Raw genomic sequence first — 23,638 nt, forward strand, 5'->3', positions numbered from 1 at the left:
CTGGCCTGGAGCTACTGTAATTTTGTCTGAAAGTTGAAATATTTCTACAGCTTTGTTAAAGAGTAAGAGAGTTTCACTGCTTGAACTACTGCCATAGCTCAGCTGTACAATTAAGTTGAATTATATAAAATACTTGCACAGGAGGTTAAGTTGGGTGTTTGGATTAGTTTTAACTAGACCTAAAGCTAGTGTAGTTTTATTTCTGTTAATGAACCTCTTAAGAATTAGGTAACTATTCAGTCAGTTCAACAGTTAGTTACTTATCCTTTCTGTTAGACACTTAAACATACAGAAGAGAAAGGCCTAAACTCTTTACCTCTTACTGAAGACTTGCCTTTACAACAGAATGCTCAACAGTGCTATCGTTAGAGGAAGCCATGCAGAATGCAGTGGGAGGCTTGGGATGGCTGAGTGGATACAGGCCAGTGCTGAAGATACCAAGAACCACATCCTTACTTTCAGGGTAAATTCACATTTAGAATAGGGTATTCAAATAAGAATACGGCTTGGTACACAGGGAAAAAGTCCAAAAATATTTATTAAAAAAAAGATAATTTTTATCTCTTAACACTTGCTTTTTTGGTTTCAGAAATGAGTTCTGTGATTCCTGTATGTACCACATTTTATATTATACGGGGGGGGGGGGGGGCAAGGGGGGAAGGGAAGTAAAATGGAAGAGGCATTGATTCAGATAATGAATGTTTCCAGCTTCCACCAGTTGGTGCATCAGATTCAGATATCTCTATGGATACTGTCTGCTCCTGTTCAGTCACGTATCATCAACATCAGCAGTGCTGTCATTATCACTTGCCACAAGGACCTCTCTGTTCTCATATGTCCAGAACCCATTGAGATCAATTAGAATGCTGGTAACAGTGTCTCCTTGACTGCTATTGATTAAGTCTTGAAGGGAGATTTTGTAAGGATCCTTAGGCTTCACCATATCAAAGATTTCATCCTATGAAAGAAGAGTCAAAATTGGGGAAAAAAACCCCACACATTAATGAGCGGAATAATGGCTACTTTATACCATACACAGAATGATCTTTGGGTAACTAGTGCCACCCACACTGATTTATGAAAAAAACCTGTTAAGTCCCAAACCATTTAAGATACAAAGCACAATAATTGGCTACAGATAGGAGCAGTGTGCTCAGCTCCCACAACTCAAATAAGAATTTGCTTTTCTGGGGAGGCTTGGGCCTCAAAGCGGCAACATGAAACTCGGTTCGCTTGTACGAACTAAGTTTTATAGAAGCTCTTGTACTTTCTTTAAGTACTAAAACTGCTAAATGTAAAACAGGCAGTAATAAAGAGAGTTTTATAGACAGGTTTTTTTAGTCACCAGTCCACCCCCCTCCCCGAGGCATGATCCTGAACCATAAAACAGACATACCAAGTATCTTCAAGTGTAAGGCACAGCAACATGTATTTAACAGGTACTTAGTCTATTAGTAAGGAAACTACTAGAACAGTTGCATACCAGATTTCTTACAGAGCAATTGCTGAATAGAAAGACATTTTCAAACCTATGAGTAGGACAAGTCAGATCATCTCTACTACTCTGCAAGTAAATCTACAACAACCTAGAAACTATAACATAAGTAAATTATGAAATGCTTATTCAAATATTTCACATAGTACTCTACTCAGTAAAACTAACCTTGACATCCTGAAAAGAAACTGGTTCTTGTCCATGGATTTTCATTTGTTCCTGAATAGCCTAGGGGGAAAAAAAAAAAAAAAAGAAAAGTTAGGAATAGGTAGTGCAGTATTATACTGACACTGTATGAAACTTTTTTAATGCTTCTGCATCTTAAGCTGTATTGCCCTGTAACAAAGCATTCATGGTACAGCTTGCAATCAATTCTCTTCCACAAGAGAGGCAAGGGTGAGTTAAGGCATTATCAATGATACGCATCTCTAGGTTCACAGTTCTTAGTCAACATGGCAAGAATCCAGTTTTCATCATGACCAGTGTTTGAGCACTCTGCAAATGGAATATGCAGACACTTGAATATTATCACTCAACACTCAAAGCTTAAGATAGTAATACACTCAAACCAGAAGGTTCAGTTTTCTGACGGAGTGTGAAATACAGACTAGGGAAAGAGAGAAGGGAAAAGACCAACCAGCAGACCAACAAAGCAGTGTGGCCACTCACACTTTCAATTACTTTGAAAATGGAACCTGTATTCTGGTTGATCAAAGAATAATGTGAGGAAGACGATGTATTTATCTGTTTGAGCATTCGTCCATGCATGGAAGGGTTCTCCCGGTTCATGCTGTAAATGGGCATTTCTCATTTTGAGCAAAATAGTATTCCCTATTATGAGTTCTTTTAATGTGGTACTATTTAAACAGCTGCATCACCAGACCTCTGCCTGCAAATAACAACTATGAACAAAACTGTTTGTTTCACTAGCACAAGCCGCATAGCCTTGTCAGCACAGCTGTATCAGCACAGCCTCTGTAGGTGCAGACCTACCCACACTTACACTAGCAGAAAAGCAAGTATTCACAGAGTCAAAAGGAACTGTTCTGATTTCAAGGAAAACTTAGAACATTCCATTTCCAAAAGTTTAGAGGGACACATTTTGGAGTATGATCAAGCATCTGCTGTAGTCGAGGAATCTTTTCAGTAACTAAGCCATAGAGCAAGTATGTAACTGGAGACATGCACAAAAATAGCTATGCCACAGTAGCTTATGCAGAATTACCTTGTTAAATTGCTTTCATATTAGAATCACTTATGTACTATGACAACACTAAAATTCATGTTTTTTGTAAAATGTAAAACTGTGAATTAACACCCTTTATTAAAATCAGAGTCAGAGACAGTTGATATGGCCCCTGGCCTCCCTGAATCCTACTGCCATGTGAACAGAAGCAGAGAAAGTGGTGGGAATGGTGAGCTGTAAAAGCAGGGAGAGAAGACGAGCCACTGCTTAGTTTCTCTAGGATCCTTAGTATTGCCAAGTCCTGGCCCGACAGTTGCCCATCAAGCATACAACACAGCTACAACTACTAAACAAAGTTCATGCTGAAGTTCAAAAGGCACATGCAAAAGTCCTGCCGGCACCTGCAGCAGAATAACCCCATGCAGCAGTACACTCTAGGAGCCAGCTGGCTAGAAGCAGCTTGGCAGGAAAGGTGCTGGAGGTCTTGGTGCACAAGAAGTTGAACAAGAATCTGCAGGGTGCCCTTGTAGTGATTAAGGCAGATAAGTACTGGGCTGCACTAGTACAAGCATAGCTAGCAGGTTTGGGGAGGTGATTATGCTTCCTGACTCAACATTTGGACACAGTACTCCAGATGCAGCCTCACAGCTTTGGGCTCCCCTTTATGAGACACACACAAACCAGTGGGAACCCACTAGAGGGCTAAAGCACAGAACAGCTGAGAGGAGAGGCTTGAGACGGGGATTAATTCACCTGGAGAACAGAAGGCTGGGGTGGTGGGGGAAATCTAATTACAGTATTCAACTACCTAGCAGGTGGCTAGAGACGACACAGCGAGACTCTTCTTGGAGACGCACAGTGAAAGGGCAAAAGGCAGCGGATACCGGCTGCAGCAAGTGGCATTCCAATTAGATAAAGATGGCAGAAAGGGTGAGGGGAGAAAAGTCTTCTCAGTCAGGGTGATCAGACACAAGAACACATTGCCCAAAGAGACCATAGAGTCTCCCTCCTTGGAGACATCCAAAACTCGCCTGGACAAGGCCCTGAGCAACTCGACCTAACCATGAAGCTGGCCCTGCTCCAAGCAGATGGTGGGAGCAGGTGACCTCCAAAGGTCCATTCCACCCTAAATTATTTGATGGTTCCAATGCACTAAAAGAAAAAAAAAGTTGTGGGATTTTTTTGTTAAAAAAAAAAAAAAAAAGCCTTTCCTTTTTAGAAAAGGTCTTCCACATAAGAAGTCTTATTTTTACAAAATGATACGGTTGTAGTCACTATCAAAGTTCATGTTCAACCGGAGACTTACTACAATATAGAAATAATGTGGATATAAGATTATGCCTTGAGCAGGCCTGAACGCTTTACTTCATTCAGCTCATTAAGTATGTACCTTGTTCATCATACTTTGAGCATACGGCTAAGTACAATGACATTGTTTATTTTTACAGTTATAATACAAAGATCCACATAAAGAAAATTGAAGTGCTTGTCCCTGTGTCTGAATAGATATCACTGAAGGGATCTTGTACATGAAAAAAGCATCACACTCATAACTCAGCCTAAACCATCCACAGTAAAAATATTATTTTACTGCATGACATTCCCCTTCCCAAGATACCTCAGATATCTATTAAAAAAATGAGACAAAACAACAAAACATTCACCCCAAAACCGAAACCACCACAAGCCAGAAGAAAAACAAAAAACCGCTCACACACAAACCACAAATTTGGAGGAAGACTTTACAAGCCTTAGGTTAATTTTAACAGCAACTAAAAAAAATTTAAGCTTATATTAAATCTATTCTGGGAGAAACAGATAAAAATACAGAATATGAAAAATGCAAGAAGCTTTTTGCAATCAATACACTGAATGAAAAATCCCACAGCTGTACAGACCCATCACTGCATTTCATCATTTTCATTTCAACTGAATTTTAGGATTACAGTGGAAATTAAAACCATGGGCAATAACCAATTAGAACCATCATAAGAGATTTTAATAGGTAATCATTAGGCAGTTTTAGGACAATTTCCATTTTTTTAAAAAATCAATAGAAAATATTTTTCCTAAATGAAATCAAAACAGTTAATTTCAACTGCAGATAAAATGCTGAAAATACCTTTTGAATTCTTTCCAAGTTTTGGAATTTTTTTTTTTTTTTTTAATATTTTAAATCTTCTTAGAAGTAGTTACTAGCCTCCCAGTGGGTACTGGTAATTTAAAGTGATTCCCTGCAGATCTGCATGCAGAAGCACACAGGCTATAACACTATAAACACAGAAAATGGCCTACCTGTATAAAGAGACTTACCCTAAAGAAATAATTAAGGGAAAAGACATTCAGGTACCCTTTGTTCTCTATATCAAGCAGTTTGAAAATATATTGCAGCGCTGCAGGCTCCTTTCTGTTTTCTAATGCAAGCACAAAGTCCAGGTAGGTTTTATAGTCCTAAAAGTAGATACAATCATGTTTATTACAGTCTTCTTTCTAAATTGATTTTGCAAGCAGGAACTTTATAATTGGCAGCTATTTCATTGTAGGGGATCAGTCTATTTTCTGAAAAAGACAACATGAAATAGAAAATGGCTGCTACCACCAACACGAACAGAAAAGTTAGTTTTTAATGACTGCTGCTGATAGGAAATACTGCCATTTTAGAGATAAAATAGGATTCCAAGCATAAATCCAAATTAAACATGCTATATATACTTTAAAACAATGTTTAATACACTTTTAGACTGCTGAACATACCCAACTAGTGAAGAAAAGCCATATAAAAAGTTTTCATTATCAAAAATTAAACGTCCAGTGGCAGTAAGCCTACCGTTACCAAATGGTGAACTATATGGCCAATTAAAGTATATAATCCTTAGGCCAGAGTAGGTAGTTTGGCAAATCATGTGGTAGAAGCATTAGTAGACATCACAAATATGTATCACACTTTTCTTTTTCACTAGTATTGATTCTTGGTTTCCCAATCAAGATATAGTTGTGACAAGGACAGAAATCCTCAGTCCTATGTATATAACAACCCTGTCCACCTTAAACACCAGAGAGTCGTGCTGCCATTCAGAGGGAGCCTGACAGGCTGGAAAAATGGGCTGACAGGAGCCTCATCAAGTTCAACAGAGGGAATGCAAAATGCTGCATTTGGGGAGGAACAACCCCATGCACCAGTACACGCTGGGGGCTGACTTGTCAGAAAGCAGCTTTGCACAGACGGACCTGGGAGTCCTGATGGGCAACCAAATCGAACACGCACCAGCAACGTGCCCTTGCAGCAAAGGCTGCTGACAGCATCCTGAGCTCCATTAGGAAGAGCTTTGCTGGCAAGTCGAAGAAGGTGATCCTTCTCCTCTACTCAGCACTGCTTAGACGACATCTGAGCGCCGGGTCCTGTTCTGGTCTCCCTCATGCAAGAGAGACACGGACCTACTGTAGCAAGTCCAGCAAAGGGCAACTAAGAGGATTCCTCCCAACCTCAATGATTCTGTGATTCTACAAAAAACTGCTAAGGTGGCAGAAGAACTGTATAGTGAATTTGTAATTTATCACTTTTAGAGTTGAGTCATCTGAATGCGGACAACAAGCATAGCAATACATTAAGTAAAGCTTTCAAAATTAATATAGATACAAGTTTTTATTTTAACTTTAGTTTAGTTAGACTTCCCATTTTTCACAGCTATGGAAAGCTTACAACAAAAGCCACTGTTGTCTTCATGAAGAAGTGGACAGGTTAGCTAACTTGCAATAGTCTCAAGTGTGCCACTTGTCTTTGGTTCTCTTTAAAGAATTATATGTAACTAAAAAGCATTGCTACATCTATACATTTTTTCAACATGCACTTTATGTTATTGAATCTACAAGAAGCTTTATCCCAGGCTGTCTGGATTTTGTATCACCTCTGCTTTTCAAAACAAGCAACTTGTCTTTAAGCCATGCTGCGATCACCTTGCTGTTAGAAAATTAATTTTCTAATCTGCTGCATGGTCATTTGTGTGCACAATGGTAAACAAAAGTTACTTTACCTCAAGCTACTCTTTATTTTAAAGATACTGATTACGAGATATTTCCCGTCTCAATAAGCCAAAGCTTCTACATTGTGAACAGAGTGAAAATATGTGATTACCATTTCACCATCGTAAGTTAAGCATTCCTGAAAGACACGATCCAAAAATATGTTGGTCAGAGTCCCTGTTCCATACCGGGACAGTTCTTCTTTGCTGAGCATGCCATTGTGATCTTTATCAAGGTTTAAGTACTGGCCTAGGGAGGAGATATAGAGAGCACAACATAATATCCCTATATCAGCAAAGAACTATTTCAACAGAGAGAAAATTTAGCACTTTTTAAACATTTATTTAATTTTCATCATAAAGTTAATGCAGTTAAGTGGGAATATGCTAGATCACAATAATATTCATAGAGCATCATAAATGAGCACAGAACATGGCGGGGTGGGGGGGTAGGGTTGGGATTCCCATAACAAGGTGTTAATAGTTCTGCTCTAAGGTAATGGCTCAAAAGTAAAGGCTGTGTATACAGAGAAAGGAGCAGAAGACTAAGAGCATATTATTTAAAATAGATCTGCTGTAAGCATGAAAAAAGAGCTAAAGGTGATGCAAAAGCATGAATAGAACAGTCAAAAAAGAAGGTTACAGAGGAATCTTGTACGTGGTGCAACAAGCACAAAATGACAGAGGATAAAACTCTGGTAAAGAGCAACAGTGGAGAACCGAAACTGTAAAGTCAGGAAGATACTGAAAGGATGGCTATAGGAGTTGAAAAGACAAGTTATCAGGAGGATTTAAAGGGACAAAAACAGAGGAAAAATAACGCTAAGAATGTGACTAAGTCATACAAGGCAGAGAGGAGAGGAAAAAAGGGGGGGGAGGAAGCATTCACATATGAAGGAACCTACCATAAACTCTTAATGCAGAAGGAGCAGAAAACCAATTTGTTTCCTGACTTTCTTTAGAAAGTTCTTCATCCCTTAACTAAGTGAAACACAAAGTTAGAATTCAGAAAGAGTAAATTAAAATGCAATAGTATATGCTAAGAGATCTTTACCTCCAGTAAGTCATCCAGGAAGCTGCAAGCTAAAATATCCTGTATCTTTATCTTCCCTGCAGCAAGAAAAGGAAAACACATTTTAACAGTTGCCCAGCCAACATATCCATTTGACTGTTCTCATTTAGGTGGTTCTACTTAAGAAAGAAGTATTCTGAGCAGAAAAAAAAAGTCTTTTAAAAAAAACAAACCCAAACAAAACCAACTTCTAACATCAAGGATAAGGCTGTAATTTAAGAGATAAAATAAAAAGAGCTTTTAAAACGACTGAATAAAACTAGCCTGATATTGGCAGAAGAGGAGTTATCCTGAAGCCTTAAAAGCCAGAAAACTAGATTAAAAAAAAGTGAGTGTTCAACGTCAACTCAAAATGTAAAATAAAAAAAGCAAAGAAAGCATGCTTAAAACACTTGTTGGAATAACAGAGTCTCTTAAGTGATGTGATTATTTTTACATCTTCAGAAAATACAGATATGACACAAAGCTAAGGTGGCACAATGCATGTCTGCTGGTGTAGCTTTGACTGGTGCGCAGACACTGCGCAAACAGCTGTGCAAAATAACGGCATTGTAACTTCACACACACCCTCTCTACGTGTTTGTAATTACCTCTGCCAGAGGCTACTGCCCACACAACTCTGACATCTTTGAGTGGCACAGCTAGATCTTGAAAATACATGCAGTTTGTGACTTAAATCAAGGGCATACGAAAAAGCAAACTGTTATCCAAGGGAGCTACATCTGTAATAAGGATTTAGCAGCCATAAATGCAAACCTTTTCTAATGAATTTACATGGTGCACACAAATTCAATCACCAGAGAAGCACATCACAATAAGCGTTCTTGAGCATTTCCACAGCTCTATGGATGTTCTGCCAAGCAGTTCTGTTGTTAGTTGCTGTGTTTTCCATTCACCCTAAACACTTATAAAATCAGCTACTGCTAATGATGCATTATGATGAAACAATATCTTATTTGTCAGTTTCTATAGGATAACTCTATAGTACCACAACTGATGGGTATCTCATAGAAATTCATTAGCTGTAGAAGTAGATTATTAGGCCCACGTAAAGACGCATGGTCTTCAGTGGAGATTAATCTTCAAATACAAGATTGCTGAACAAAAGCCTATAAAGACAACTACATATTACTTTGAAAGCACAAGTAGCTTCAGTGGAAACATTTTAAAAGTGAAAATAGTCCCACATATTCAGAATTTTGAAAACATGGACCTACCTGTTCTGAGAGGATCAAGAAAGAAGAAAAACTTTCTAACTGCTGTGCAGACATAGAAGGAATAAAAAGATTTTTCTAAACCATCCAGTTGTGGCAAAGTAGGGATGAGTTCCAAAATATAGTTTTCTAAATCCTGTACAATTAAGAAAGAAAAGAAAACAAGCTTTAAACACTACTATTGTTGCATGTTTGCTATATTCCACCCTGGCTTTCAAGTATATTTTGTTAAAAATACAATCCTGCAACAATGCAGGAAAGAGCACGAAAGCAGGCAAAAAAGCTTCTGTCTCCATGCAAGAAATCGTAGGTTATATACATGCACACGTGATGTCATGACTGAAACAGTCTACAAATAAAGCAGAATGTTAACAAAGCAGATTACATTTACACGTAATGTAAATGCATTCAACTGCACCTTTTTCAAATACCAATGCATAACTCCTAATTGGATTATCCTATTGCTGAATATTCTTTAATAGACCTTTTCTAAGTAGAGTGGTAACTAGAACCTTCTTATTTATTTTATAATATGAACTCCTGTTAGAACAGGAGAATAATTCATTCAGGCCCACTCTAGCCATCCTTTTTTGTGATTTCTACTATATCCTACTAAATCTAATAAAGTGGTATGACATGAAACCTTGATATCTATGATCTCTTTTTCAGATAATTACCCATATGTTAAAAAGGCTAGCAGCACTCTCACCACCAAATCTCTAAAACACAGAGATTGCTATTTATCCAAACAAATGTGCCCACCCCAAATCTAGATTATGATATAAGCTTTTATGAGATAAGACTGGAAGAAAATTGGAGCCTTTCTGATGCTCTGTCATTTGAACAAAGACAGACATTAAGTTAATCAAGAGTTTACTTACTGATTCTCTGAGGTAGCCCTGTCCTGCCACGTCATATAAGCTGAGACCTATTCTTGTCTGATGAAGCCATACTGTAAAACAGAAAAGAGAATTACAATGCAAGAAACCTAGGGGGGTTTTGAGGCCTCACCAAAATTTGCAGTTATTCTGAATGCCACAAGCCACTGTTGGATGTTAAGTGCCTCTCTCTGCTTCCCATTTTTCTGAGACTTAAGCAAAGCCATGATATGTACCAGCCCTGCTTAGAAACACTGTTTCAGTCTCTTAAGTCGGTAAGATTACATCACTGGCAATACATGGTACGCTGTGGCCAAGACTGCCTTAAAATGACTAGATGTGAGAAACAGCTGAGCAGACACCACATTTTATCTAGTACATGGAATCATATGGATTCGTTCTCTTTCACTGACCTAGAGATATGTGTAGCAGCGCATTTTCACTGCATTAAAAACAGCTGTACGATGTTGTATACAGATTGCTTGTCAGATTGCCACAGCCCCTTGTGCAGCACAAGACGCTGCAGCTACAGCCAAAGGTCCTGCCCTCACTTCTGAGTTATAACAGGAGAATTAGAATAGCACAAGCATCTATTTTTGCAATGGGAAGGCGCATTAATCAGACAATCTACAGGACAACGTGCTTGAGGCCATTGTTAAAGGACAGTAACAGAGATGGAGTACAGATTAGGCATAAAAAGTACTATTCACACACTCCATGTTAAATTTAACTTCCATTTTATGAAGAAACAGTTTAAAAATTCCTCTTACGAAATACGAGCTGTGCTTCATACCAACATTCATCTCTTTAAGGTAAGTGTTTGTTAAAGTGGACCAAGTGTCACTCAGAGATGACAGAAGTTATACAGTGAGGCTGTTTCTTTGCTGGCTGAAGTTTAAAGGTAAGTGCATCATACACCCTGAAGTGATTCAAGACACTTTTAACTAGGCTTGACTTTTTTGGACAAAGCCAACAGACTTGACCACCTTTCCTCCTGAAAGGGGAGCGTTACTGGAGGCAGATGGTGCTTTGGGAAATGCTTCACCATTATTCAGTTATTAAACTTCACCGTTCTCTCGTCCCCTCCCAAAAGGACTGTGTAGGTCATTAAGAAAGAGGAAGAAAGGCTGTAATCTATGGACTGTAGGAAATCCTCCAGCTGGAGGTAGGAAGGAGAAAGACAGAATGCTACATGTTCAGGACAAGTATGTGAATACATGCAGCTATTCCTAAAACTTCAACAAGCACATAAAAGAAAAACCCCAAAAGCTCATTAATGAGTTCAGTTGGTTAGAGAATACCATCACACACCTGAGGCACAGCAGTTTAAGATGTTTTAAGCTCAGAGTGATATGGGCTCTTCCCTGCTGCAGCACCACTCTGGAGGCTGACCACTCCCTGCTGCATGAGCTTCATCAAAACAAGGTGAAATGTGGGACCGCACTGCCCCAACTTGGATCAGCTCAAGCAGCTGCAGAGTAACTCCATCATCTGTTACTTTCTTCTCCTTTCAGTGCCACACCGAGGGACATTCAGCAGTAAATACAGATGGAAATCACTAATTCCAATCTAAAGTATTAACTGAAAAGTTCCTACAGGAATTTAAGTCTTTTCTTCCTTTAATACCTGGTCTGGTCTTTAGCCCTCATACAGAACGCTGTACAACAGACAATAGAAATTATCTCAGCTACTGCACAGACATGCTATTGGGCTAACTTTATTAGGCAATTCCAATGCTGTAAGCTAGCAAAACCAAGGATTCTTATTCAAGTGACCCAAGAGGGACTTGCAAACAAACACTGCGATGGGGCCTTATGTTGGCCAGAGTCTGAAAATGAAATCTGATTGAGATGGGACATGCCAAAAGGCTTCCTGTCCCTAAACTTGGTGGGGTTTTTTGGTTTTGTTTGTTTGGCTTTTTTTTTTTTTTTTTTTTTTTTTTTTTTTGAAAAAAGGTATCACTATAAATACACAAGACTTAAAACTTCCGGGTGAAACAAATGAAATAGAGAGCTCTGAAAGAATCTCTGTTGTGTCCATCTGGGTAGGCCTTTTTGAAATGCATACAATTTTCACAGACTTCTTCACAAGTCTCCTATCCTGCAGCTTTTGGGTTTGCCATTTATTGCAAATGGGCCTATTACTCCTTTCTTGCATACTCTGCACGTCTACTCACCAGGTTTCCTGCTCAACCCATTTCTCATCCCTTGCATCACAAGATTTTAAGTTAAACAGGCTGAGCCGCTCTGGGGAAAGGTGCCATTCTCCCCTCCTGAAGGCTCTACCAGACCTAAGAACACAGTAGCCAGGGGACAAGGCAATGAGGCAACCTTCCTTTCTGCTAGCCAGCCTCATCTTTTTAAACAAGATATAATACAGATTTTTAAAAAAATAAAATTGCATTTTTTAGTCCAAGTGGTTATTTATAATAAAAAATAGCTGAAAATATGGTAAGGCTATAGTGACAAGCACAAAAACATATTGATATATTTGACAAGCATAGTCAACACACAGAAAACACAGATAACACCACTCTGTAGAAGAAAAAACAGCAAACAAAGCTATCTGCCAGACAGTCTGATCACAGCGGTTAGGATCACACTTGCCACATAACTTTACTGTTTTGCTCTTCACAGTACTGCCTGAATAAAGGAAATCAGAACAACAATATATAGAACAAACAGATCAAGGATATCTGGCTGAGAGAAGTGGATTTCAGAGGTAGGGTGAACTCCCACCTCCTACCAACCAGAAAAATATCCCAAGCCTCCAGGAAAACAGCATTAGCAATCAAGGGCTAGATCTCACTGTTGTTGAGGAGAACAGCAAGTAATTAATACAGCTTAAAATAGCCTCGAAAATAAAACAACTTCTCATTAACACAGAAGAAACATGAACTAACCTTTTCGCATGACATAATTGAAAAACTGCATGATAGATATCCTCCCAGAAGGATCATTATGAAGTAACTTAGCAAAGATCTTAGCTGTGAAGAACTGCCTGTAAAACATAAACACAAAGCTACTTCTATGCATCTGATTACACTGCACTGACATATCCAGTTACAGTATCCAAAACTTACAGACACTTTAAAATACTGTTTTAACAATATAGAATGTGTTCTGTGTATTCATAGATGTTAATCTGCTACACTACATCCATCAAGTTGGATCCTACTGAGCAACAATGGTAAACTCAGTAAAAAGCAGCTGCCTTTGCTGCTCATGAGACTTCAATGATGTGGGAGTTTTGAGAGCTTTCATTCAATTTAATTTCTCTTTAGTACAATAAATTTGGTAGCTTCCGATCTTCTACAACGATATGCACATAAAAGGAACTGCCAGTACTGACAACTGATCTGCTTCTGCCCAAAACTCAATCACAAAGCTATGTGCACAAGAGCAGTCTCCAACAGGAGCATAAAGAAGGAATATTCACTGTATGGTGTACACAGAACATCCGCTAGGAAATTTTCCATCAGAAGATATTAGGGAAGGTTGGGCAATATCACTGGAGACATGATTTCCTCTTCAAATACAAAATGTGCTGTTTACTGGCCACTAACATCATAAAAATGCTTCTGCTGATAAGAACTTCTTCTTCAAAAGGATGCAGTACCCCTCTTACAGACATCTCTATCAAAAGTTCCCTCAGAGATGTAGGGCAATACACCTCTGCAAGGATGCAAAGCAACTAGTAAATCAATAACTACGTGGACATGATTTTATCTCACCACTAAACTGTTTCCATCTATTTTAGCAACTGAAAGTTACACCAGCACTTAGGTTTAGCCAAAGTAAGCATACACAAGAGAAGAAAGCCTTACTTGCATTTAGGTCCAGCTTTTTCACCAACTTTCAAGAAGTTCTCATAGTTGATCATTGCTTCTTCCCCAACCATTGGTGATGTCTGATGTTTGTCCAGTAGAAACCACAGATTCTTAAAAGGCATTTATATTTGGTTAAGAAGATATCTCTCTAGAGATGTCAATCTGCTTAAGACAGAGCATCTAAGAAATGCAGTAAAAATATGGTTTTGCTGCAAGGTTCTCTCAGTTAATCAGTACACATCGTCAGTTCAGCCAGAAAAGCAAGCAAGCGACATTTCCACTGCTCTAAACTGGTGTTAAACACACACACACAGACAAACACACACTCTCTCTCTCACTCACTAGGATTTCTAGGGTCACAGCCCTTTTGTCTTTGTACTGCAGTAAACTCAACCATCTTTGGAGTCTCTCTCAGTGATAGGTAAACAAAACTTATTTCTTCTTCTGGGCCCACTAGGGAAATTGTTGGAATGTGCTGGAAAACCAGAAGCCATTGATTTAGTCCTCATATACATCATAACGAGGAAGCTTTACACTGACATTACCAGCCCACGAATATGCAGCACTTCAGCTTTAGCTAGTGCTTCACAACCAGCCAACGTGCCCAAATACAAAGCACCTTACCACAAGATTCTGTGGACAGATAGAAGATAATCAAACTCTGCAGAAAGAGGAAGTCTTGTCAGAAGCCATTACGAGACATACAGAAAATATTTTCTTACCTGCAGCTCTTCATTATCCAACAGCTCTCTACTTTTTCTTTGCAGAAAGACTGCTCTAGATTCTTCTCTTAACTTCTGAAGCAAGACTTCATCTTCAGCTGGCAGCTAGAAACATTGTGGTGTTTTAATTGTCTGTACAGTGGTACCATTCAAAAACTGCACACCTAGCAAGTACTGTTAGGTAGTCCTGACTCTCACACTCTGATGAAGCTGTTTACTTGACAGAAATTAATGACCTATCTACCAGAATGCTGTATGCTACCTGCTGCTTCTACAGGGATACCACTTGGATACTGTCTCAAATTATTTAAATATTGAAATATGTGTTTCAAGCAGGACATCTTTAACATGAGAAACAGAGACTACCTCATACCTGATAACCCATCCAGTAAGCACTTTCCCACAGTTGCAAGATAGGAGGGCTCACACGTAAAAGACATTTACTACTATGTTTTTACTCAGGAGAGAGCAGCACTTTCTATTTTGTGGTAGGCCTGACTCTCAAAAGTGTGTATGTCTACTAGACTTGTTTTGGCCAACAAAACAGATGGAAGAACACCTAGTATGAAAGTTCTACCAATGTTTACATGCAAAACTGTACAGCACTAACAGAACTTGGATGGTTGCATAGAGATGGTACTTGAGAACTTAATTGGCAGAAACTCACAATCCTAAGGAATATGGGACCATGCGAGGTTAGACAGCGGCTCAGGGGTCAACGTGACAAGTGCCAGCAACATCAAGATGTCAGACTTGTGCTCCCATATTCCCCCATCCCAATCTGATTCATCTCACGCACAAGTTGCCAGACCAAGCACTTCTGCTGGATGATGCAAGCAACAGACCTATCTTTAGTCTGCAAGACCAATGACCCACCATTTTCATGAAGCAGCATCCCATCGTGTCTGAACAGAAACAGGAAGATACATATTTATAACACTGGTATGTCAAAATTTAGTTAAAACAGGAAGTTTCTCTGAAAGAGAAAGAGGACTTCCTATCTTTAGTAAACAGCCAAGCCTACTGCCTGATTAGCAAACTATTTCATGGCCTTTAATGAGATGCTTAGTAATTATTTGAAACTGCTGAAATCCACCCTTGTACAAAACAAAAAATTATGCTTAGCAATCCATATCATTCAGATTTCAATCTACTTAAGCTTCTGAAGCTGAAGTGTCCTTTTGAATAAGCACAACTTTCTTTATAACACAGAACAGCCTCTTGTTGAAGTTTATCTGGATACCTCACTTACCCTGTAGTAAAATCGTGGTATGTTTGTATATGACGTATTGCCACTTTTTCTTCCTCCTTTCCATTCCATGTAATATTTTGTGAACAATTCCATTTCTTCATCTTTTAGCTCTTGTTCGCTCTTTTTGGCTGATTAACACAGAAAAGAATTTTCATGTTGTACTCCAAACAGTTTTAAAGTAACAAGGAGCTTGAAAAAAGGAGTTAATGGTGAGGCTTATACAGCTATGCTGTTTAGTAACACAAATATTAGGCGGAAATGAATGGAGCACAGGCCTATTACCTAAATTACATAACAGATACATCGGATATGTCGGATATGTATTCTGAGTATCTACAAAGCACCTCTTTCAGTAACTGCACACACCTGATTCTCCGTAGGGTATGCAATTGTAACAGATACATGGTCATGACTAACAAAGCAGCAGCATTCTTGTTTTACAGTGGTAGCATTGTTTAAGATAGTGCTTACCGCAAGCAGCAGCATAAGATCACCTTTCAGTCTGTAACATTAGGGATATCATCATACGCCTGCACAAGCTCTCTGTGGGCTCACTAACGAATAAAGAGTCACCAGCCAAAGCAGTCGCAGGGGTATGTACTACGGCCAAACCAGCCTTTACAGCACCCACGTCCACACGGCTCCTCAGTGCCCCTCTGCCCCGCCCCTGCTGTCACTAACCCCTAAAATAAGGGTGCTCGTTTCTCCGCAGAACAACTCCGAGACCTGCCTGGCCCCCACGGCAGCCTGCACACGGGGAACTAAACCAACACCGGACACGCCGAAGCTCGCCCCACCACCCCGCCAGGCCTGACCCCGCACCCCCTTGCCACTGCGGGCACCGGCGGCCGCGCTCACCCACGGGGGCACCTTCCCTGCCCGCCCCCCCCCCCCCCGCGGCGGCCGTCACCCCGCGGCGAGGAGTGCCGCCGCCGCCCGGCCCCGGCCCCGGCCCCGGGGCACTCACGGGTGCGGCGGGCGGCCAGGCGGCCCCGCAGGCTCCGCTTCCAGTCCATGCCCCCCGCGGCTGCCGTCCCCCGCGCCCGGCGGCACGTGACCGCCGCAGCCGCCGCGCTCCGGCCGGCCGGCCGGCCCGGCGCGCATGCGCGATGCCCTGCCCTACGCCCCCGACCCTCGGAGCGCCGTGCCCGCAACCGATATGGCGGAGCAACTCCGTCCGCCCTAACAGGGAGCGCGGGATCACGTGCCGACCAGCCCAGTGAGACGCGATTGGCTCCAAGTCCAGGCGCGGGCCTGGGCCTGGCAGCACTTCCGGGCTAGCGAGAGGCGAGCACACGGCGACCGGAGCGCTCGCCTCAGTTGTAAGCGCCTCCCTGCCGGCGCCTCGCAGCACCGAGGTGCCCATGGCCGCCGCGCACCGAGCGAGGTAGGCCCATCCCGGAGGGGTAAGGGCTTGGCCCGCGCCGGGACCGCGTTTCGTTACGCTCTGGCGGGGTAAAGCGAGGAGGGGGAGAGAGAGACTTTCCCGGCAGGCAGCGCGCTGCTGGTGGGCGGGCTGCTGTGCACGCTGGGAGTTGTAGTTTACGAGGGCGCGGCCGGGCCGGGCACGCAGGGCACCGAGTGAGGGACGTGCGGCCCAGCGGGGGCCTCCTCAGGAGCCGAACCAGCTGCATGCCCGACTGCCGGTGAACCTCCCGATATTTACGTTTATAACTTAACATTTACGTGGGATTTCACTGTAATTACTGCCAATGGTGTTGCTCTGCCTCTTTGGCAGTGGTGTTACCAAGGATTCACGACTGGGGAAACCAGTCAGACAGAAGTTTGTCACAGGTTGAAAGGTATGAGGGAACCAACATAGGAATCCCGTGCTGGGACTGCCTGAGCGATCAGGATTGGGATTCCCGACCTGAAATTGTCAACGTACCTTGAATTTTGTGTTTGCTAGCATGCAAAAGTGAATGTGACAGGAAGGCACGGAGCACGTCATGATGTTGTGGTGTTATTTTTAATTTTTATTTTTAGGAAACCTTCTGACTCGACTTGGATGAAGGCAGGAAGAAAAAAACCTGCACTTTTTGCCTAGCTGCATCAGAGCTGACTGCATACAACATACTCCGTACTCACCTTTACAGTAACCAACAAACAGAAATGATAAGCTGCAAACCTGCAAAGCATCTTCTCTAGAGAGATACCCTCATTTTGATGAATGTTCTCACAGGCTAAGAGATTGATTTTTGTGAAAAAAGATTTTACCATTTTTTATTTTCATAAGAGGCAGAAAGGACTCATAGAAAAAGCATTTTGAAACTGAAGCTTACACAGCTTGACAGTCCTTAGGCTTTTATAATAAACATCCCCATGCAAACTGCATTTTCCATTTTATAACTTCATTAGATACAGTGAGCTAATAGTGAGAGAATTTCTTCTTGTGATGGCACTGTTTTCTCAAACTAGTCAACAGGGTTTTCAGGCTTTGCTGTGGAAATGTCGTATGTTCTGGCCTGTTTCAAGATGCCAACAACTGTTTGCTGTCTCTTTCAACATCCCCAATACGGAAAAGGTTAGCTATTTCAGTTTTATGACATCTTCCAGCACTGCATTACCAGTGGATTCCAAAGGAACTGATGTCTTTCCTACCAAGAAAAGGTCTGAAATTGATTATGAAGAAAAAAAAGGATGGGATGAGGAGACTAAAGAAATATCTGAAGGGAAACTCCAGTTTTCTTCCTCTGTTGGAGCTCCAAAGAAACGGTTAATGAGTCAAGTTCTGTCAAGGCATAAGTTTACCAGTGTACAGCCTCCAGAAAAACCTTTGCAGCCTGAGGAATGGAACAGGCTGAGGGAAAGCTTTCGATCACCTGAAATATTTGAAGAAGTGATGTTTAACAGTATGGTCAGGTGCAACAGCCCCATTGATGTGGCTAAGTCCTTGCTGACCCATGTGGCAAAGAGTAATGGTGACATTGCATATAATTTGTTGATCAAATATTTGGCATTGTGTGTCCAGCAGGGGCAGATTTCAGAAATTCGTGATGTGTATGATATAATGAAAATCAGATTTAAGATTTTAGAAAGTGGGGCTTACAACCTTCTTATCAGGGGGATGAGTAATTCAGATCAGTGGAGAATGGCCTTGACTCTTTTGGAAGAAGTAAAAAAGATTATGATTCCCTCACGGACAAACTATGAATCCTGTATCAAAGCAGCCAGCCGTCACCAAGAAATGAACCTTGCATTTGAACTTTACCATGAAATGTTGGCTAAGGATTTGGTCCCAACCTTGGATGTCCTGCAGGCCTTTTTTGACTTCAGCAGGGGTATGAAAGGTGCTGAGTTACAAAAAGAGCTCTTTGGTATCCTCTTATATTTGAGAGAGAACCAAATACACCCTCACAAAACATTTGTGCGGAGTATAAAGCTATGGTTTGAAAGGTAAATAATGTTTCAATAGCAACTTCCAGTTCATGCGGATGGGATTCAGATCATTCCACAGATCAACTCTAACATCTCATTTTGCTTGTTGCTTCTCCATGAGAGACACATTGTCATGAAAAGATGCATTTTATTTTTGCTCCCAAATTAGTGTAAAAGTGTAAAATTCTTACTGATTTCACCTTTTCTTGAAAGATTTTACCTGTTAAATATTATTCCTCGGTACAGAAAGTAGGAAATTGTGATGGGCCATGGCTGTCCAAAATATCCGACTTCATCTCTTTCTGGGGTGGGTACGTAAGAATATTGACAGGTATGAGGGATTTTCCTATAATCTATCAGAGTGTAGAAGTAGTTACTTGAAAATGAGATAGTTTCTCTCTTTAAAGGAAAGAGGCAGCAAATTTAGCTTAGGTTAAATGAAGATTAAATGTGCACTTTGTATAGCATAATAGGAGAGGAATAATCTTAATAGGAGGTTCTTTGTTTTAGCAGGCCACGCAGCTTGTTTTCATGAGTGGTGATGGTCAGACGCTGCAAATTAAAACTAGTTACGCTGCACGTGCACAGTGAAGTTCACCTGAGCCCATTGCATATTTGTCATGCTGTTGTATGTGAGCCCATCTATGACTTTCTTTTAACTGTTGGCTTTGGTTTATGTAAGCTACGCAGCCATTTTACAAGTTAGTCTTCCTGGATGGAAAACATGGCTGTGGGAATGCACTGCCATTATTAGAATGGTTTATACTGCTGTCCCCTAGCTATCTTCTTTCCTGGGAACAGCTAGGGAGCAGAGAGAGTAGGCTTCAGTCAAGATGAACTGATTTAGTGGGTGAAAATCTGTTGTGGGATGCTATTTTCCCAGTGAGTATAGAAGGACTTGCCTGTAGGTGTGTGCTGCCTGCGCAGGAAACGCAACATAATAAAAAGTCCTTGGCAAGGAGACTGCAGAGGCAGGCAGTACGTTGAAAAGTTATATATTGCCTGTATATAGTGGCAAACCAATGCTGCAAGCTGAGGCTAGACAAACTCCTGTTTGTATCTTTAATACTGTATTTGACTGTTAGAACAATTCATGAAAGATTGTGATAGACTCGTGTTTTAAGATCGATGTTGGGTGTTTTCCCTAAAGGAAGTAGAAGAAGAAACAAAGTTCATAATAGAGGGATGAAACTAGGTGATCAGTTATCCCATCTGGCTTTTTATCTGTGAACCTGTACAAAATGCTCAGTTTTACCTGTCTGTTCCAATTGCTAGTGCTGAACTTGTATATGCTCGTGGTTGAAAATAAATAAGCAGTTTACGTGGAGTTCCCAAAAAGAAATAGAACCTGATAACTTCTAGCACTGTTAGTCTTGCAAAAACGATGCGGATTGGGAGGTAACTTTTGCTGACAAAGGAAACCAGTGGTACCGTAAGCACACAAGTGAGCTCTGTGAGTGTAACTGAATAGATATTAGTTTTAAAAAATTATTTTTCTGAAGAGCAAACCAGCACTGGCTTCCAGTAGTGAGTGAGTAAAGCCAGATCCAATACAGAGATTTGAGTGTGCAGCAAAGAATCAGTATTTTCTGTTGCCTGTTGTCTTTGTAAGAAAACTAAAGAACCGCTATGTATCAGCATGAGAAATGGGAAAGGAGGGCAGATGCAGGATGGTATTCCAAAGCCCACGGCATGTGTGGTTGTGCAGCCTATGATAATAAACACAGTGGCAAAGGGAGAGATGTCTGCAGTTGCATGTTGTCATGGGTATTCCCATTCTGTAACCTATTCTGTTCTGGATCTTGTGGACAAAAAGGAATATTTACACCAGCATGATGGTGGCTGTAGTAGCGGTGGTGGTGATGATGATAATGATGTGGAGTCAAAAAGTCTCAATGCAGCATTTTGGTATGAGCATCTCTTTCTTAATCTCTCAGGATGACATCTGCATAGAAATCTTGATTCCTGCTTTCCCATCTGGTTTCTGTGGTGCTTTATGAATGTGTACGGCAGCAACTTAGAAATTGTCAGTGCAGCCTAGTTATTTGTATGGTTCTTAATATTTGGGGACAACATAAACTGGGAAGGTTGATGGTGTTAGTTCTCTGAATGTTGTTAAATGCTGGTTCTTTATATAATATTTTCAGGCATTGCTAAATTATGTATGAATCTTCGTATGATTTCTTTGCAGGGTAGGTGATTGATTGGTCTTTTATTTCTAAAGGTTGACCAAAATAGAATTAGTCTTTATCTGTAATTCAGGTATTGTTAAATAAGAATCTAATGTTTTTATTTATCTTTCCCTGTGTACATATTAGTATACCAGGAGGGAACTGGAGAGGACACCTGACCAGCATTAAAGACAGGTAAATACAACATTTTATTTAAAAGTGAGGTGTTGTCTTTGATTATTCTATCTTGAACTCTTCTTTCATAAATATGAAAAATAGCTTTCCTTATGTAAGAAAATATTTTAACCCTTGAGAATATGAACCGGTTTTGTGTACATATGATTTCCCAAACTCCAGTTTCCAACTCATTCTTGGGCATTAAACAAGACCCAACATGCATAGATGGAAAGGAATTATACTAAGCAGAGCCAAGACAGAAAAACACAGAGAGTAAGAGCTGCCATTTTACTGGATGGCTTATTTGTTTACTGTTTAGAAATTAAAGACTTACTTTTTTGGTTGGCCTTATAATGCCATTGTTTAACAGGATATGTAACAGAGCAGCTTTGGTGTGTAAATGGATGTCTTCTTGAAAACATAGTATTCACGTGCTGCAGTTAATTTGTACAGATGGAAGGGTTCTCCCTTCCCACCTGATTTTCAGCAAAGACAAAATGATTCTTATGTTAGGTTTTCACAGGGATAACTTGGCTATGTGCTTCTATTACAGTGCAGTTTTCTTAATGTCTGTAAATTTCTATTTTAATGTTACTCCATTTGAAATCTAGTTGTGTGTTTTTTAACAATTTGGCAACTATAAATGTATTAATTATAAGAATGCCTCCAATGGATTATGGGTTTTTTGGTGGTTTATAAAAATAGACTGTGTTGCATATTCTGAAGTAAAAGCACATGTAGAGTCTGCTGCTTTTGAAGCCCATGAAAGAACAGCGTAACTCACTGTCCTAAGAGTAGGGGTTGTTTACTGTAAGATGGATTATTATTATGTATGAGTGTGTGTGTTACTATACTGTATTATGATAATTCACCAAATACTAGACAACCTTTAATCAGCCTTTAGAGTTTTAAAATTCAACAGTTGATTGTCTTGGTTAAGAGGTAGCTTGTTATCTTACTGTCTGTAAACGCTGTTACAGACTTTGAGAGCTAAACTAACTTGTATCACCTCACATTTTATCATGGATTAAGAATCTGAACAAAGTGGTGACAAGGTCCTATATGGTAGTTATTTTGTGATAACTGTATGAACACTTTTTATTTTGAAATAAACAAGTTTGAGGTAGCCTACTTGGATAAGTATTTGAATAAAATTACAATGGTTTCAAGAAAAGAAAAAGAATGTAAGAGTTTTGTTGTGTTTAAATTAAATGGCTGCTGACAGAAAAGATCCTTAGGATCTAAGAAAGCAAAAAAACCACGTTTATTGGTTTTGTTGGGTTTTTTTTTTTTTTTTTTTTTTTGGTCCTAATCCTAAAGGATAAAGCCCTTAAGGTATCTCTGAAACTCATGTGGTGATTGTTACTAGACTCTTCTCTGCAGTCAGCATAACTGATGTCTTAAAACATGAGTCTTGAGTTAAAAAAATCCAGACTATTTTTTCCTAAACTGAGTTTGACAATTTAATAGGCTTATTCAGAGGTTATTCTGATTTTGTATAAATACTGGCAGTTATATCTAAGATGCTCATATCCAGGATATTTTCTTCTTCTTCTAGCACTGAGCTCCTAGTTTCTTTGAACTGCGATAGTCAGAAGCTTGAACCCCCTGCAAACAAACCTTGAAGTTTGCTGACCGTTTCTTTGAGAGTTACAAAAGCTTTGGATTTCCAAGGTCAGCTACAGAAAGCTGCAGCTCAAGTTTTTGAGCCTGTGTTCAAGTTACTGTAGCATGTCTGACTTCATGCTTGATACGTAGGTGCCATGATACTCCAAATCTATCTCAAAAAAGTAGTCCCTCAAAAAAGCAGTTAAATGGTCAATTAGCTGTAAGGACAGCTGTATATCCTACAGAGGTGAAAGCTTTCTATGTGAGAATTTCTTGGCATGAAATGCTAAAATGATCAATGAGAAGTTACAAAAATTGCAAGGTAATTTTAAAGGTATGGTTGCGAAAAAGCAGCAGTTAGACTAAGGGTCCAGTCTTGCAGGATGCTGAGTGCTTCTTGTGCCTGTTTTGCCTCTGCTCCCTTTGGGAATCCACATTGAGCATTCACAGGAAGAAACTGGCTTCAGGAGCTTTCATTGTTGATTGGTTGGGGTGGGCTGATTTGTTGGGGTATGGAGAGGTTTGGGGTTTTTTTCAAGTAATCTGAAAGTGGTAGTTGCAGAACAATCCAAGTTAACTATGGGACAGGTCCTTAAACTTTAGGCTTAGTGATTTTTAAATAGTCTCACAACAGTTC

The 23,638-nt window shown here is 40.2% G+C and overlaps 2 protein-coding genes across 6 annotated transcripts in view; one reads left to right on the top strand and one right to left on the bottom strand.

Annotated features, from left to right (window-relative positions):
- Positions 1–651: 651 nt before the first annotated feature.
- PPP2R3C (protein phosphatase 2 regulatory subunit B''gamma) lies at positions 652–16,692 on the bottom strand. 2 transcript variants are annotated; one of them, XM_050897362.1, is made up of 13 exons: positions 16,635–16,692; positions 15,668–15,795; positions 14,416–14,520; positions 13,691–13,803; positions 12,767–12,864; positions 9,868–9,938; positions 8,990–9,122; positions 7,755–7,810; positions 7,606–7,681; positions 6,814–6,950; positions 4,995–5,132; positions 1,664–1,723; positions 652–958 (listed from the first exon to the last, which is right to left on the bottom strand). In XM_050897362.1, exons 1-13 carry the CDS (start codon positions 16,681–16,683, stop codon positions 770–772), a joined length of 1,353 nt encoding a protein of 450 aa, XP_050753319.1. In that variant the 5' UTR covers positions 16,684–16,692; the 3' UTR covers positions 652–769. The 2 variants fall into 2 exon arrangements, with proteins under 2 accessions (XP_050753319.1, XP_050753320.1); XM_050897363.1 differs by lacking the exon at positions 16,635–16,692 and adding an exon at positions 16,139–16,165.
- Positions 16,693–16,987: 295 nt separating this feature from the next.
- PRORP (protein only RNase P catalytic subunit) overlaps positions 16,988–23,638 on the top strand; it is a 53,977-nt gene continuing 47,326 nt past the window's right edge. The window contains exons 1-3 of one of the 4 annotated variants that reach the window (XM_050897329.1): positions 16,988–17,073; positions 17,654–19,063; positions 21,364–21,411. In XM_050897329.1, the coding sequence (XP_050753286.1) occupies positions 18,063–19,063; positions 21,364–21,411 (1,049 nt within the window). In that variant the 5' untranslated portion in view covers positions 16,988–17,073; positions 17,654–18,062. Of the gene's footprint in view, positions 17,074–17,248; positions 17,314–17,437; positions 17,470–17,653; positions 19,064–21,363; positions 21,412–23,638 lie in introns of those variants that run through there. The other 3 variants (XM_050897328.1, XM_050897331.1, XM_050897330.1) reach the window with 3 other exon arrangements.

The sequence above is a fragment of the Gymnogyps californianus genome, chromosome 5 (genome assembly GCF_018139145.2).
Source record: "Gymnogyps californianus isolate 813 chromosome 5, ASM1813914v2, whole genome shotgun sequence".
In the NCBI taxonomy this organism is placed as follows: Eukaryota; Metazoa; Chordata; class Aves; order Accipitriformes; family Cathartidae; genus Gymnogyps; species Gymnogyps californianus.

Excerpts from the sequence above, each read along its gene's own strand:
- PPP2R3C (XM_050897362.1), bottom strand. The coding sequence starts at position 16,683 with ATGGACTGGAAGCGGAGCCTGCGGGGCCGCCTGGCCGCCCGCCGCACC. Across the intron at positions 14,521-15,667 it reads TACCACGATTTTACTACAGG|CTGCCAGCTGAAGATGAAGT; the intron begins GTAAGTGAGGTA and ends CAATGTTTCTAG. Across the intron at positions 9,939-12,766 it reads CAATTATGTCATGCGAAAAG|TATGGCTTCATCAGACAAGA; the intron begins GTTAGTTCATGT and ends TCTGTTTTACAG.